Source organism: Papilio polytes, unplaced genomic scaffold (genome assembly GCF_000836215.1).
Source record: "Papilio polytes unplaced genomic scaffold, Ppol_1.0 DF821733.1, whole genome shotgun sequence".
NCBI lineage: Eukaryota > Metazoa > Arthropoda > Insecta > Lepidoptera > Papilionidae > Papilio > Papilio polytes.
In genome coordinates, this window is record NW_013527471.1 from 1,626,270 (window position 1) to 1,643,721 (window position 17,452).

At 34.2% G+C, this 17,452-nt stretch overlaps 1 protein-coding gene across 2 annotated transcripts in view; it reads right to left on the reverse strand.

The window, feature by feature from the left end:
* LOC106108300 overlaps positions 1 to 17,452 on the reverse strand; it is a 53,435-nt gene that overhangs the window by 34,492 nt on the left and 1,491 nt on the right. Inside the window, exon 2 of one of the 2 annotated variants that reach the window (XM_013289434.1) lies at positions 12,284 to 12,466. In XM_013289434.1, coding sequence (XP_013144888.1) covers positions 12,284 to 12,431 — 148 coding nt within the window. In that variant the 5' untranslated portion in view covers positions 12,432 to 12,466. Of the gene's footprint in view, positions 1 to 2,568; positions 2,731 to 12,283; positions 12,467 to 17,452 lie in introns of those variants that run through there. The other variant, XM_013289435.1, reaches the window with a different exon arrangement.

Here is a 17,452-nt window from a genome sequence, read left to right on the forward strand (position 1 = left end):
CAGACGCTGCCCGCACCCCCGACCTGGGGGGCGCGGTGGAGAAATCGAACTAACCTAACCCAACCGTAAATAAAATTCTTACTTTAGTTTTCATTGTTTTCGTATAGGTTATAAATACTTTTGAAAATAGCTTACAAGGATCTGATAACTCTTTACTCAATTTCGTTTAAGTTGTACTTATTTTATACTAGCTTTCGCCCGCGACTCCGTCCGCGTGGAATTAAAAAGGAAACAAAAATGAGTAGCCTATGTGTTCTTCCAGACTATTCTCTACATCTGTACCAAATTTCACCGAAATCCTTTCAGCCGTTTAGGCTACAAACTCAAACAAACATCCATCCATCCATCTAAATTCGCATTTATAATATTTGTGAGTTTTACTACAAATTTTAGTTTATAGAATATATTTATTAGGTTATTCAGAAGGTTTACATAAAAGAAATAAAGCGATTTATTAATCGAAACATTTAACACAGAACTAAATGTAAAACTACTATTTCCGTTTAACCCGATTAGTAAAATCCACGCTTCATTAGGAATGGGCCCCGCACGCAATTTCAATCCATCATAGACAACCCATTTACTACGCGCTATTTTTATTAAACTCCCCAATCCATTTACTTATTTACGCTTTACTTATTTAGGCCTTTAGCTTATTAAAAAAGCTTTTTTATACGCACATTAATTGGGTAGCCTAAATGATAGACAGAAATATTTTGGAGAAACGCAAATAGGACGCTTCAATTGAGATGGTCGATTATTTTTAGGTTATAATTTTATTAAAAGATTTACTTAATAATTAGAGCTAATCCTATCATAATTGTGAATTATTAATATATTCGTTTTTTTTTATTCTGGATGATTTTTAGATACTGTCAACGTTAATTGTAATTGACATAAAATTGCAACCATTTACTAGATGAAAAAACAAAAAAACCAAATTGGCGACGCGTTTATAACAATCTCTCACCCGAGACGAAGCGTAATAATTTTATAATACTCTAGCTTTTGCCTGCAACTCCACGTGAAATTTGAAAATAATGAAAAAATAAAGCCTATGTTACTCACAGATAAATTACCTTTCTAACGGTATAAGAATTTTGAGCCTATTCATTACATTCAAACAAACAAAGTTTTCCTCTTTATAATAGTACAGATGATTCACTAGATTTTTAAACAGATAATATTATTGTATAATATTGTAATATTTATTACAAACAAAGATGAACGTTTCATTGTTAATTAATTTTGATATAATGTAAACCATATTTTTTTAATAAATAGAGCGTATTGAAAATAATAATGTTATAAAATATCTACCATTTGTTATCTACGCAAGTTAATGTAATTTTATTTTGCTTTAATGTCAACTTAACACTATTGTAAATTAGAATGTTGTGTTTTGTTAATCGATTTTATACTCTGTACTTGATAAACTAGCTTTGGCCGGCGATAAAGTCGTGTTATTAAAAAAAAAAACAAACAAAATAAAGTAGCCTATGTGTTCTTCTAGACTGCTCTACAATGCCAAATTTTATCGACATCCGTTTAGTAGTTTAGGCTACAAACTCTAACAAACCTCCATCTAAACTTTCGCATTTATAATATTGTATTGGCAGATTTTTATGTAACGAATACACTCAAAAACTACTTCCAAAATTATTATGTTGTTAAGAAGCTTATTTCTCTTTGTGATATTTTATATTTATTAGTAGAAATTTTAACAAACCGCGCGAACGAAGTGTGCAAATGTGCTACTTGAAATTATCGTTAATACTAGAATTTGTTTATAATTACATTAACAATTGCATATAAACAACTGTGAAGGTTTTTATAATACGCATTAACATAAAGTAAGGTCAGTTTTATTTTTACCATTCAATATTTTCATAAAACGCATATAATCATTGGTATACAATTTTCGTTTGAAATGAATTTAAAAAAGAAACGATAGATATCTTTATTTCGTTTTTTATTTATAACTGATAACTGAATAGTCTTCAAAATACCGTGGTTTGTATTGATTTTTTTTAATTACACTATCTCTGTTTATAAAAAGATAGGGGTTTTGATGTTTTTCTTTCATTTAGAAACATTGTTAGCACAATGTTACATAAGTCAATAAACTGACGTTAAATTCTGCAATAGAAAGATAAAGCTATTGTAATCCGTACAGATCAGATTAACCTATTTATAAAATTAACTGTTACAAATAAACAAATACTGTATACATTGAATATTAGACAATCTAGATGACTAAAATTAGTCAAATCAAAAACATACAGACGAATTGAGTACCTCCTTCTTTTGGGAAGTCGGTGAATAAAAAGTAACACAATTCATTCAGATTAAATAAATAAAAATATAATTACCAATCAACAAAATGTACACTTATTTAAGTATTTAATTAACACTTCAACGATTAATATAATTTGTTAATTAACAGTAATAACTGAATATTATCCGATTTCAAACGCAATCAAAACTACGCAATTTATTTCAAAACAAAACCGTTGTAAATAAAATCGATTCATCTAAAAATGCATTTATCGAACGTTTTTCTTTTACCTTAGAAAAATCCAGAGATCCCACAATAAATAAATAACTGTGTGATTTACAAATTGAGTGCATAATCGTAGTTTCTAACAAATATTGCAATTAAAATGCCTTGATATTTAAACCGGACAAATGTACGCGGCGTCCGTTAACGAATCACACGATCTATGCCGCGGCCGAACGCAGACTGACTCGGTTAGAGGGAGGGCATTAAAGGGGGGAGGCTATACAGGGGAGGGAACCTCGTAGGATCTCATCGACTGCAAATTACGTAGGATGCATTCGCCATTTTTTAATCTTGATGCCTTTTATTAAAATAAATTCGTGAAAAATAAATGTTTAGATTTGCTTTTTAAAGATGCTTACTTCAAAAAAATTCTATTATATGCACTTAGTTAGTTTTTACTCGGCTATATCGTATTTATTTTCAGTAACTTAGCGTTTTTATGACTAATATAATTATCATACTAATATAAAAAATGTGAGAGTTTAGATTGATGGATGCGTGGAGTTTGTACCATAAACGGCTGAACTCGATGAAATTTGGTATAGATTTAGAGGTTAGTCCGGAAGAACACATAGGCTACTCACTTTTGTTTTTTTTTGATCGATTTTTGTGATATCAAAGCGTATAATTAGTAAGCGACATCTCTAAAAAATGAATAAACAAAATTGCAAGAATAATTTTTAAGAATTTAAAAAACGAACAAGTTTGTTATTTCTAAATTATAATTATTTATTTTGCTGGCAAATTATTTTTAATACGATCACCGTGATATTTCAGTTTCATATAATTGCTGGAGAAAGTCGTTATTCGAATATTGAAAAGTAACGCAGTGAAAATTAAAATATTACAGCGTCATGGCATTAAAAGCGTTTTTTTTAAATAATAAATTCGGTTATTTTAGTTGGAATTACTTAACATGATATCGCCTTCTACAGTCTTTTACAATTAATTTAATTTGTAAAACATTACTTTTTATTTAATCTCGCAATGACTACTATTTGAGATGGAAGGCTGTAATTGTTTTTATCGAGCAATATAATGATTTTTATTTAGAGTAAACTAGTTAACTGAATTACGCAAAAAAATGCGTAAAAAGGAACGAGTTTACAAAAACCGTCATAATGTAAACGTCAAAAGGTCAATGACCCCGACGAAGGAATTTCTTTGCAAAAGTTTCGTCATTCAATATTGCGAGAATATAACAATGGATTAATTTAATTTACACCTCAAATAAGACTTTCTTTTATTTTGGTCAAACCATTGTTAGATATGTGAAAAATTGTTACGATTTCCTAAACTAGCTTATTGTGAAGTTACGTGAGACAATTGCAAAGGCAAAATTTAAAGATGGCCGCCGAAGAACAGAATGTATAAAATATTCTAACCTTAAAATTACGAAAAAATGTTTTAGGTGAATATTAATCGCTATATAATATAAAATATATCATATTTCATGCATATTATTTTAATATTGTCTATACTAACATTATAAAGAGGAAAGATTTGTATTTTTGTATTCGATTGACGTAAAAATTACTAGGCCGATTTTAAAAAATCATTCACCATTAGAAAGGTAATTTATCTGTGAGTAACAAAGGCTCTATTTTAATAACACGAGGGCGAATTCGCGAGCAACAGCTAGTTTTATTAAAACAGTTACGTAATCGTATAACTTCTCTATAAACAATTCATCAGCAAAACCTGATGATTGTATAATTGTTGTGTACGCGTGATCGCAGTTATAGTGATTGCAAAAATATATCGATATTTTAAAAGTTTTAAGTAAATGTTTAATTAAACCCGACATTAGTTGCTTTTTAAAGGGAAGTGTTCCATTAGAAAATCTGCAAAGCAAATTCAGCTATCAATCTATTATCAAAATTATGTGCTAAGCTAGAATCAGCTTTATCTATCAATCATTCTTCTTCTTCTCTTATCCTTCTGTAATATCGACAAAAAAGTTTTTCGTCTTCCAAATAACTATCATCCGTCATCTCAGTCACCACTCCCTTTTGGATCATGTCACCTTTCACGCAATCCATCCATCTCTTTCTAGGTCTACCTCTACCGGTGTACCACACTCATAACTAAAGTCCTTGTAACATGCGATTCCCTCCTCATAACATGTCCATACCATGCTTTTTACTACTTAATTTCTTTACCATTGGGGCTCTCTTAAACTTCCTTTAATATACTTATTTCGTAACCTATAATCATTTTAATTGCTTTATAATAATGTCTCATTAAACTTAATTTAATATTAATATGTACTAGCTGTTGCTCGCGTCTTTGCTCACGTCAAAATTTAAATATATACCCATGTTACTTACATAGCTTTCTAATGGTGCAAGACCTTTTGAAATCGGCCTAATAGTTTTTGAGTTATTTCAATTTATACAAAAATACAAAACATTCCTCTTTATAACTATAGATTTTGCAGTTAAACGATAGTAGTTGGGTCTACAGTGATGTAAACGCATTGGGTAAGGCGACGTATGACACGGTCGCCTGCACATCAAACATGATGCCCTAATGTCCTACATAACCGCGCCCAGCGATGCGTAGACCTAACTATGAATCAAGTATAGCGTACATTACTAAAAAAGGGGAATAGAATATTTGAGTATTAATATTAAAAGAAGTCTGAAAGAGAGGTCTGTCGTGAGTGTCGAGAGTCTGAGGTGGACTTAGAAAGAGATGGATTACCTGGAAGGTGACATGATCAAGGATGGAGTGACTGAGATGTCGGATGTTAGTTATTTGGAGGACGAAAACCTGGTGCATAAGCGAGAGATGATAGAAAATAAACTTGTTATCCTAAATACTTACTTACTTTTAATACATGTAAGAGTTAGAAATAAGTAAACAACTACCATAATATTCAAAGCCCCTAATCAATCAACGAGGAAGCCCGTTAATATTTGATACAACGATGTCTGAGGCCGACTGATTTACGAATGAATAAGTAAAACTAACTAAGGCTTTTCTATCGATTTTCCATTACTAACATACGTTTGTTTAACAACGCTTTATAGTTGATACTAGCTGTTATTTACGACTTCGCCCCCGTGAATTTATCTATACTTATATAATAAAGCGTAAACACACACTTCTTTGTTGCCTAAGATGTCAGCAATTACAGCTTATTTTTGAATAATTCTGTTTTTAACAAAAATCCCTACACTTATAAATGCTTAAAGCTATATATTTTCACGCCATTAAACTTAGGGGGTAAATATTTTGGATAAAAACCCTAATGTGGGAAAGAGACCATAAGTCAAAAAAGAAAGATTGCTAAGGTTTGTTATGTCATGTCATATCATTTTGACATTTGCTATTGATAATTTGACAAATGTAAACAAAAAAAAAGTTTTCATAATTTCATGCAAATGAAGCCGCAGGGAACAGGTAGTAAAAAAAAATGTAGCCTATGTTATTCACTGACTAGCTTTCGCCCGCGACTCCGTCGGCATGTATTCTTCCAGACTATCATCTAAGTCTATGCCAAAATTCATCGTGATCCATTTAGCCGCTAAGGCTACAAACTCTAACAAACATCCATTCATCTATCTAAACTTTTGCATTTATAATAGTGAGATAACGTAGCTTTTTAATGGCGAAAGAATTTTTGAAATCGGCTCAGTAGTTTTTGAGTTATTTTAATACGTACAAAAACACAAATGTCTCTGTCTTTATGATATTTATTAGTAAAGAAATACAATAGAAATAACTTGGAAATAATAACATTTTGGGTTTCATTTAAACAATTAAATCAAACTCAAAAAGTTATTCTTAGCGTTTATTTTCAATACTGACTGTAACCTTCATTGTTATTATGTAAATTGTTATTTTTAATTAAACAAAAGAATGTTAGTTTACTAAATAAAAATATTTTAAATGTCATATGATGAACATGGAGTATGAATTATAAATAACTAGCTTTTCGCGACTCCGTCCGCGTGGAATTAAAAAAAACAAAACTGAGTAGCCTATGTGTTCTTCCAGGCCTTCCTTTACGTCTATGCCAAATTTCATAGAATGCCGTTTAGGCTACAAACTCTAACAAACATCCATCCATCCATCTATCCATCTAAACATTCGCATTTATAATATTAGTATGAAGTATGATAAGAATTTTTTCATACATTAATGCATTTTATTATTTTTTCTATGGCAACATAAAAATTGTATATTTTATGACATTACGAAATAGGACTCCTTTTAGACAAAAATGTAAAACCAACGAGTGGGTATGTATTGACTTCTATTACTAAAATTAATATTTTATAACTAAATAACTTAAATAAGCCCTTTAGTAAGCAAAATAGATATAAAACAAGGCATTTTGCGACTTCAGTCCACTTTTGATACACTTTTTTTCGATTTTAGCGTAATAATCAATGCGGCAAGAGATTTGGCGACGAAGCACATCATAAGAGCTACACGGGTGCCAACAAGCTACGTCACAGCTCTCTAGACTAGACTAACTTCTATATATGACCTATAATACTAACGCTAACTTAGTACGTTTTTTAAATAATTGTTATCGGACATTAAGAGTGACATCTTTGAATGAACTATCGCACAACTGTTTAGTCTAGCTTTGAATCCTATAAACTTATATGGAGTGCACACTACTCGATTAGTTGTGTAACTAAACAGTTGAATGGGCTGCGAAACAATCGACAATCGCACAACAGTTGTGCGATAGTTTAGTCAAAGTTACGCGCTCAGCTAAGTCAAAGTTAAAGGTTCTTTTTTTATAACATAAGGTGGCAAACGAGCAAGCGGCCACCTGAATCCGCCAAAATGACGAAGCAACCGCTGCCCATAACCATCCGCAATTGCAGATGCGTTGCCTACCCTTATCTGACGGAGGAGGAGACGCACATTAAGAGGATATTTCCCCTTCCTATGCATCTCCTCCTCTGTCAAATCCACTTCCTCATCCCATCCTCTCCTTATAAGAAAAGGGTGGTAAAGAGAAAGGGACTTAAATTAGGCCTCCGGCAAACACTCATCAGACGAAAGACGGAATTGCTTCCATTAGAAATTAAATCCAATGAACTCACCATTGTTTACAACTCTTGTGTTATAAAAACTACAAAAACAAAGTATTTAATAAATTAATTACTCACTCATAGCGATCGTCTTCGTGACCAGTGTAAACAGTCCAGCAAATACTAAACGACACATAAAATATCGATAAACTCAAGAACGCCAATGTACTGACTTACTCACCGGCAATGAATGAACGAGAATCGAAACAAGTGAACACTCAAAAATCACCCCTAACGCCTATTTGGACAGCTACCAAGAATGTATGACTAAGTACTACTCAATAAAGGTGAAATTTCCAACACGGCGCCACCATGTCGCGGCATGTTATGGGAAATCCGTTTTCAAAATGACTCACCACTGAAACTGCCTGAAAAGTACGTCACTAAGGCGCCACGTGGCGCTTCGTCATCAGGGTGACGACCTTCAATGCTTAATTCTAAGTAATCATTAAGGCTTCAACGGAACTGATGCCTCACACGAACATTAGTAAAAAGAGCAAAAAAAAAGTAAACAAAAGGGTAAACGCTTTAAAAGGCAACATTTAAAATATGACAACAATACATTAGGTGTCAAAATTAAGGAGTACATAAAGCTTTAAATTTCTAATTAGGGTGTTCATCATTGGGTCAATCGGTCTATCAATTATTTTCCGATTGGGTCGAATGTTTGGTCCAATGTGAACCCATCACTTTAAAGCATGTCAGCTTCAGTGCTTTAGTTTTTGTCTTTTCTTTAAGTAAAATATTACTAATACAAGCAAAGTATAGTAATTGATGAAAAATATTGTATATTTTTAATTCATAATATTTTTGTTAATTAAATAGGAATTTTACTAAACTATTAATTAATATTGGTAACACAATTTTCTGTTGGCCTAAAGTTTTCAGACCAAATTCCATCATCTCCTATCTTATCCTACTCCAGTAGTGTCGGCGCACCGGGTTTTCGTCCTCCAAATAACTATCATCCGTCAGCTCAGTCATCACTTCACCATGTCACCTTTCACACAATCCATCTGTTTCTATGTCTACCTCTACCAGTGTACCTCCACATTCATAACTAACATCCCTCTTGTTACATGCGATTCATTCCTTCAGACCTATTTCAGACGTATTGTTCATTTTTATTGTAGTAAATGTAAAATGGGTCAATTAAAGAGTACTCGATGTTCTAAATGAGCAGTACGCATGACCAGTACGAAATCAATATATCAAGCGAGCCTGTGCGTTTGTGAGGTAGGTTATGTTTAAAATTTGTCAAAATCAATGTTTACTGTACATAAAAATAGTAGTATTTTAGTTTTTACAGTAATAATACATTTTAAAAGGATAAATACATTTTAAAATTATATAGCCTGCTTCATAAGGGTTTATATATCTGTTTTTTTTTTCTGTAAAGCGCAAAAAACCTTTTTTCCTTACACTTATAGTAATTGTAATGTTTTCTATACTTATTCATAAACTAAATATAATATTTGACTATAATTCAGTTACTTTTTTCGTACATTTCTTTGTCAAATTATTTTACAAATTTACAGCATATAAAACGTAATATTCAAGAAATCTCCCCAAGTCAGATAGATATTGAATTTTTAATACAAACAGTACCCCGTTGCTTTCCTGCTTATTAATTATTTAATTTGTAAGGAGCGCCTTCACACCTCCGTGATTCACAATTGAAATATTTTGGAGGGAAGCTCGAAACGGTGGGAAATAAATTAGGCGGCCATTTTTGATAAGGGAATGGTTTTTAAACGTGTCAACATGATTTATTAGTGTTTGTACGTGCGGATATGACTTTAAGTACAAGTAAACATTAATTACTATACAAAGTAAGTAGTCTTTTAGTTTAGCGAGCATTTTGAGAGGTTATTTTTTAAGTGTACATGACATTTGAAAAAAAATAGCTAAATAAGCAACTAAGAGAAAACACTATTAGTTTACGTCAGGCGCTTTTTTCACAATGCGTTTTTTTATCAGTGTTGAAATTCTTACATATATAAATTCTTACATATAAAGAAAGCATTTTTTATGATAACATACAAGTAACTTAAGTATTCCGAGTTCATAACATTATCCTACATTACACACATATTCCGACTTAATTAAGAAGAGTTAGGAATGTCTAGACATGAACTGAATCATTCTGAACATGCTTCGACAAATAACTTAATGTATCTAATATGTTGCCATATTATAAATTAGATTTTTTCACATTCTCAACTACTTACAAGTTTATATTCCTTGGGAAGAAAACATCAATAGATAAATGTTTTTACTTTTCATAAATAAACCTCATTTTTGTTTATTTTTCTTATCTTAAAATATAGATAAATTAATTATTCAATACTTATAAAACCAATAACACTGATTTATTGTACCATGACACCTCTACAACTTTTATAACACCTAAGAGAATATATTAAATTGATAAACACACTTGAAAATCTTATTAACTCGTTTTGACTATTCATGTCCGCAAAAATAAGCAGAAAAGAGAAAATTAAAAACCTATTGAAGGTCACATACGTTATAAATACTGTAAGTTCTAAATATAAATAAAAATATTTGAACATCTGCACGCACTGCGTGACGCGACCTCCGTGTCAATTACAGCAATTTGTACGTAATCCATTGCCGGTCTGATAAAATCGTATAAATACCCACAATACAAATATAGTAATGGACTGTGCTAGTAGTGTTCTACTTTTGAATACATGATTACGGAGGTGATGGACCAATAAGAGATATCGATAGAGTACCAAAAACAGTTTTTTTTTAAATTGTCGAACTAAATAAAATCTAACTAATATTATAAATGCTGAAGTTCAGATGGATGTTTGTTAGAGTTTGTACCCTAAACTGCTGAACGGATCACGATGACATTTGGCATAGATGTAGAGCATAGTCTGGAAGATCACATAGGCTACTCATTTTTATTTTTATTACACCACCCAGACGGAGTCGCGGGCGAAAGCTAGTGCTAATTTGAATTGCCGTTCCATGATTGTAGTGTCGAAAAATATTTATGTCTACGGCCTAATAATTAAAATTTAAAACAAAGCACAAGCTCTCGTTTCAGTATTCGGCCGGTTATCAGTAATTATGATGCATTTAAGTGGCAATTGTTTCAAGAAGGGCGTAATGACTGAGATGACGGATGATAGTTATTTGGACGAAAACCCGGAGCGTCGACCCTACGGGAGTAGGATAAGTAGAGGAGATGATATCTAATTGTTTTCTAGCAACTATTTTATACGATTTCATGTACATTTCCTAGATGTTAGTAAATCTGTACTCAGTACTAAAAGTAAATATTAATCAAAAACAATCAGACCACGGACCGGTACGGCTGTACTAAATAATATACTAATTTAATGACAGGCTGGTACATATCGATCTGGTGCGGGGTGGCCGGGCGGCACGCCACCGCTATCGGCAGACATCTTGGCGCCGCCACCCCCTTCCACCCACCCCCAACACAGACGAGCGGTGCATATGCTAAATAAAGCCGACTACAGACTTGGAAACTTTACGGATGCAGGTTTGAAAATTAACTACAGAAAGTGTATTTGTTGAGAATTAATGTCGCTTACTTCTGAAGTCATTATCAACTTGCCCTTGTCCCTACGAAAGGTCGGCACAGTATGCGCTGCTCTTCAATACATTTCTAACGTCGCTAATTTTCGATGTGACGATAGAGTAATTTAAGGCGGCTTACTTCCAAGTTGTGACCGACATGATGCATATGCTGCTGTACAAGGCTGCTTACAGACTTTGAATAAGAAGGAATACAATCTTTATGCTGCTAAATTAGGCCGCTTACAGACTTACATACGATAGAGATTGTATTTAAAGCTATAGCGGTATCGCTTACGCTAATAATGTATGTCATTGTATAAATAAGGTCTCCTACAAACTTGTGCAGATACAGTAACCTAATTTTGTTTAAAAGTCGCTTGTACACACCCTAATCCTTGAACATCTGAACGCTTATTTAAGGGAGCTAATACAAAGGGCATGTTTATTTGAAGAACGACTCGCTCGTAAAAATGTAACTTAAGTACGAGTATTACAATTTATTAAGACTGCGTATGAACAGATTTCATATTTGATATACTTCAGGGAATTAACTACAATAAGAACATTAAGTAAACTTCAGATTGTTATCACGTTGCATAAAACATTTCACGCCTCGCTGATGCTCTATGCTTCTTATCCACTCATTTAGACCGCATTTAAAGGGTTAAACGGATCCAAAAAGACATATCTATCTATCTACTCTGCCATATTACGCCCACAGCTGGGAATAGGCTTCCCTCATAGATTGCCACGATGATTAGTCATGTGCCTTTCGCATCCAGGATACTCCCGCACCCTTGACCAAAGAGACCTAGTTGTTACAGAACACCTAGGATCATTTTTCTTGGGCGATGAATTGTGTAGAAGTACCTAGATCTGAAAATTCCACTTTTCCTTAGGTAGTACCAGTATAATACTAGTGTTGTACTTGGGAGGGGAGGATAACCGTCTGTGAATATGGAATTCTTGGACTTCAGCGCCCCTTTGTATGGAGCGCCTTGAGCAGACGCCTTATCGCTGGCCAGCAAAAGGCGGTAAGTTCTAACGCGTCTGAGTTTTATCTATAAGGGTACATTACCTAGAAAACTGGTTTCATCATCGATGTGGTCTTGCAGCGCTTGCATGACGAGAGCGGCGAGGAGCGCAGGTCGCGGCGGCAGCGGCAGCGGGGGTGCCAAGCCGCGCAGGCTGACCGGCGCGGCGGACCACACGGCGCCGCACAGCATGCCCTACTGCCACGGCATACCGCCTTCACGGTCCACTGGCAACAGCAACATTATAGTAAGAACTTGAATGCTAGCAGAAAAGACTAGGGAAGAGCCAAGATTAGCTTGATGTAAACGTTTGCAGCAGCACAGATTTCTCTATTTCCTGCGGTACCAGGTGTATATCTTAAGATGATTTGAACTGGTTTCGCATTCACCATGTTAACAGTAGACCTAAATGTTTGTCGTGTGAAAGTACTACAGAATCTACATAGTGTTAGGAACAAAATTAGTACCGTGCTGTAGAGTTGGCGCAACTCTAGATTATCGGCATAAACGTCACGTCCCTAGCTGACAGCTGTCAATGTCACTAGAAGTATGGATAGATTGGCGCGTAACTTGAGTGTTGACGAGAAGTATTGCTCTGAGTTAAAAGCGACAGTATCAATTAAATAAGTTGTCTAGTAATAGTAATGTAACCATATTCTTTTCTATACGATTGATCATTACAGTTATAACAAATATAGTTTGTACATCTGACCTGTCTTCAGCTCCGTAATATACCAGTTACAGTCTATAGAAATCTTTAGAAACAAGTTCAGATTGAAATCAAAGAAGGAACTTTTAACTCTACCACTTTAACGTTACTCTCAGTCTGTGCCGGATCCTGTAGCATACTCCAAGCACGGCTACGGTACTTCAACTCAAAGCGTTCACGATAAGTGGTCGCAAACGATGCAAATTTGCAGGCGGCTCATTTTTAGAGCACGGGGTCGAGAAATTATAACGACTAGTGCTTAAATTAAGTATTTTTAAAAAGAGTACACGCGGCTATGTTTAGAGTTTAACCTGAATTAGGGTATTTTTAGACCAATTTCCTTTTTTAAACGTTTATAAAGGGCACTTTATTTGATAGTGTTTGTTTTTTACGTAATTAAAAATTCTGAAACATCATATTTGTTTACCGTCGTTGCTTGCCACTTGTCTATATAGGGATTTTTTTTGCTGCCTGTAGTCAGGTCATATCTTATCTATCTATATCTATACATATATAAAATTTGAGTGCCTGTTTGCAATATCTTTTGTCTGTCTGTCCGCAAGCCGCGTTTGTTCCGTATTCTCCGAAACGGTTGGGCCGAATTCGACGGGACTTTCGCTGGAGGGTAGCTGACATGAATAAGCATATTATAGGCTACTTTTTTAAAATTCCGCGATGTCAAAATGGCGTAACGGGTGGTCAAATTGGAGCTAACGAAGTTTGTGGGTGACAGCTCGTATAAAATATAAATTTAGCTTGTTAACATTGTAATGTTAGTGTGTAGCTCAAGGTTTGAGCCCGCGGCTTCACCTTGGGGGTGAATTTTCACGGACCAGCGGATATTCTAAATGGAGAGTGCCACTTGTTAAATGTCAAGTATCTTTACATGAAGACTTTATTCATTTGCAGTTTGTCGCGACATCGCGGGTAGTTAAAAAGAACTACAGCATTCTTTATTGTCTTATAGGAAGCGACTCCCGAAATGACTTTAAGAGCAGATTCACGGAAGATCGGACAGTGTACGATAGCGGGAAATAAAGATATAGTTACTTAAGAAGACATGCAGATAGTGGTAAAACCAGTAAAATGTTAAAGGGGTCAATGAGACGAAAGATCTTTAGTAATCTCTGACCTCTTCGTTTCTAGTATATCCTCATTGTAGGTGGATTTAGTGTGCACGGCGAGAAGTCGATGGATGCGGAAGGTGGAAGACAGAATTCTGGTGAAGGTATTGGAGATGACAAAGGCTGATGATGGAATAGTAAACTTGCAGTGATATGATAGTGGAATTGAGGAATAGAAATTGTTTCAAACAGTACTAGGAGCAATAAATTCGTAAGTAACTAGTGTACGTAAACAAAAGTAAATGAATGACTACACCCAGGAGTCATTCACTAAATCGTAGTGACCGCACCGTTCTTCACGGTGACGTATTCGGGTCTCACAGACTTTACGATACGGTAGCTAATTAAATCTACAAGCAATTACACAAACACGGGTCATATAATTTCAAACTTTCTTAGCCTCATTTTAAAGTCCATTTCAGTCTTTTGTGAGATACTTCGAAGGATTGCTTTGTTACTCTAAAGAGGCTTTTATAACAATGTTTTGTTCGAGTTTACTCTGTCTTTTGTTCGTAGGTTGAGATTTTAAGTTTGTATTCACTTTAGCTCTTAGTTTCTTAGTATTTAATGACAATAAGAAATGATTCTTCGACTAAGATATCAAATAATTGGATCTTGCTATGCTTTGTCGTAGTCTTAGAGGGGAGCATTTATTTTTTATCTCATTTCTTACCAATATTATAAATGCGAATGTTTAGATGGATGTTTGTTAGAGTTTGTAGTCTAAACTGTTGAACGGATCTTGATAGAATTTGGCAAATATGTGGAGCAATATCTGGAAGAATACGTAGGTTACCCTTTTTTTAATTACACAGGGAGAAATGAGCGCAAAGAAATAACTCTAAATGTGGCATCATTTATTTGTATTTGTTAAAAAAATACATTTTACATTGCACAGATTTTATTATATTTTCTGAAACAACCAAATTAGTTCGAATCTATACCTATACTATTATAATAAAGCGTAAACACACACTTCTTTGTTGCCTAAGATGTCAGTTATTACAGCATATTTTTGAATAATCCTTTTTTAATAAAAAGCCCTACACTGACGTCACCCTTTAGGCTATGTATTTTCACGCCATTAAACTTAGGAGGTAAATATTTTGGATAAAAACCCTAATGTGGGAAAGAGACAATAAGTTACTGCCAACATTAAGGAAGCAAGGTTGCCAAGGTTTGTAATGTCATGTCATTTTAACATTTGCTATTGATAATTTGACAAATGTTAACAATGAAATGAAGTTTTTATAATTCTATGCAAATGAAGTACATTATAAAAATATTTTTCTTCACTAAACCACATGTTAATTGGAAACATTATTAACATTTTAAGTTACTATTAACCAGCGACGCTACGTAATAAAGACGTTGGCTTCGCGCAAATTGTTCATAAATTCGTTGCGCGGGAAGATTCCCTCCAATTTGCTTAATGACCGCCATCTTTTATCATTTTGGCGGTATTAAAATTTATTGGCCAGCTTCTAGGTTTTTACGGAAGCTGGTGTTTAACGTCTGTTTTACTTGTATGAGCAAATATTGGATTTATTTCAGCAAATATAGGACTATCTTAGTTTAAGATTTTGACTCACTTAAATAGACCTATGACTAAATCCATAAAGCGAATCTTATGGGCTCTTAATATCAGTGTACTTTACTAAGAAATGCGCGGAAATGTATTCATAAAATAATTGTTAAATGTACTAGGAACTCTACCGACTCTACCCCAAAATACTCTAGCATAAAAGTATTATCCAAAAACAAACTCTGTTAATGTTTTTAACAAGAAGAACGTTAGTCATGAATGTGGAAGTACACCGGTAGAGGTAGACCTAGAAAGAGATGGATTGCGTGAAAGGTGACATGAAGAAGGGAGTGATGACTGAGATGACGTATGATAGAGTTATTTGGAGGAGGAAATCCCGGTGCGCCGCTACGGGAGTAGGATAAGGCAGGGAAGATGATGTTGATGATGAACTCTGTTATTGTTTTGTTTTTTATGTTTTTAATTAAAAAAAACACGTTCAATAATAACTTTTATTTTGTAGTTACGTGATAAATAAAGTACTTTTCATTCTTTCTTTTTAAAATTAGTCGAACAATAAATAGACCGTTACTTAAAAATTCAATTACACTTCAAAGATTCCCTTTGAGTCATTTACTGCCTATTGTTAGGAAAATTGAAGATGTAAAAAATTATATATACGAACAGTCACCTTGACAAGCGCAGACCGCGCCCTACACTAAGCACGCGCACACCTTTGACTAAACTATCTGACAAGTGTTTAGTCGCGCGTCCTAAGAACTTATATGGAAATGCGCACACTACTTGATTTTTAGTTCTGCAACTAAGCAGTTGAATTGACTGCGAAATCGACAATCGCACAACAGTTTGTTTTCAGGTGTGCACCCGCTTTTAGACTACACTTTCGTTACTTTGTAATATCTTTATTGTTGTAACAGAAATGTATGTCAACTCCTGTTGCCTTTTTACACACGCACACAAAACCAGCTACTAAACTGGTAGCAGTGATTCCATACTATTTATAACTGGCCATTGCAACTGTCCAAGTGTAAGTTGTATTGTAATTTTTTTTATTCCATGTTCTATTTTCAAATGTGATTTATAAATAATTCTGCTAATGTCTGGATATTGTAGGAATTCATTTATATACCCAACACTCGACCTACTTACTGCTTAGTGCTGTTTGACGTTACCGTTAGTGGATTGACTTGACATGTAGTAGTTGAAGTGTCAATCTAGTCAATATAAGCTTTAACTACAAATACTGTTTGCAAATTAAATTGAGCGATTTCAATTTGCCCGATAACTCGTAGTTTTTAAGTGCACTAAGTACTTAAAAATATGTCATACTAGCTTTCGCCCGCGACTCCGTCCGCGTGGTATTAAAAAAAAGAAAGTAGCCTATGTGTTATTCTAGACTATCCTCTACATCTATACCAAATTTCATCGAGATCCCTTCAGCCGTTTAGGCTACAAACTCTAACAAACATCCATCCATCCATCTAAACTTTCCTCATCACCAGCTCACTATACGTCCCCACCGAGGGGCTCGGAGCCTACCCTAGACTAGGCCCTAGTCAACCACGCTGGCCCAGTGCGGGTTGGTTGACTTCACACATATCTTAGAATTTCTTCGCCGATATGTGCAGATTGCATCACGATGTTTTCCTTCACCGTAAGAACGTCGGTTAAATTATGTACATATGAAAAATCGAAAATCACAATGGTACGGCGGGAGTCGATCCCAAGACCTGTAGATTACAAGTCAAGTGTTCAAACCACTGAGCCACCGACGCTCCTTAAAAAACTTCCTCTAAACTTTCGCATTTACAATATTAGTTAGATACAGCACCGA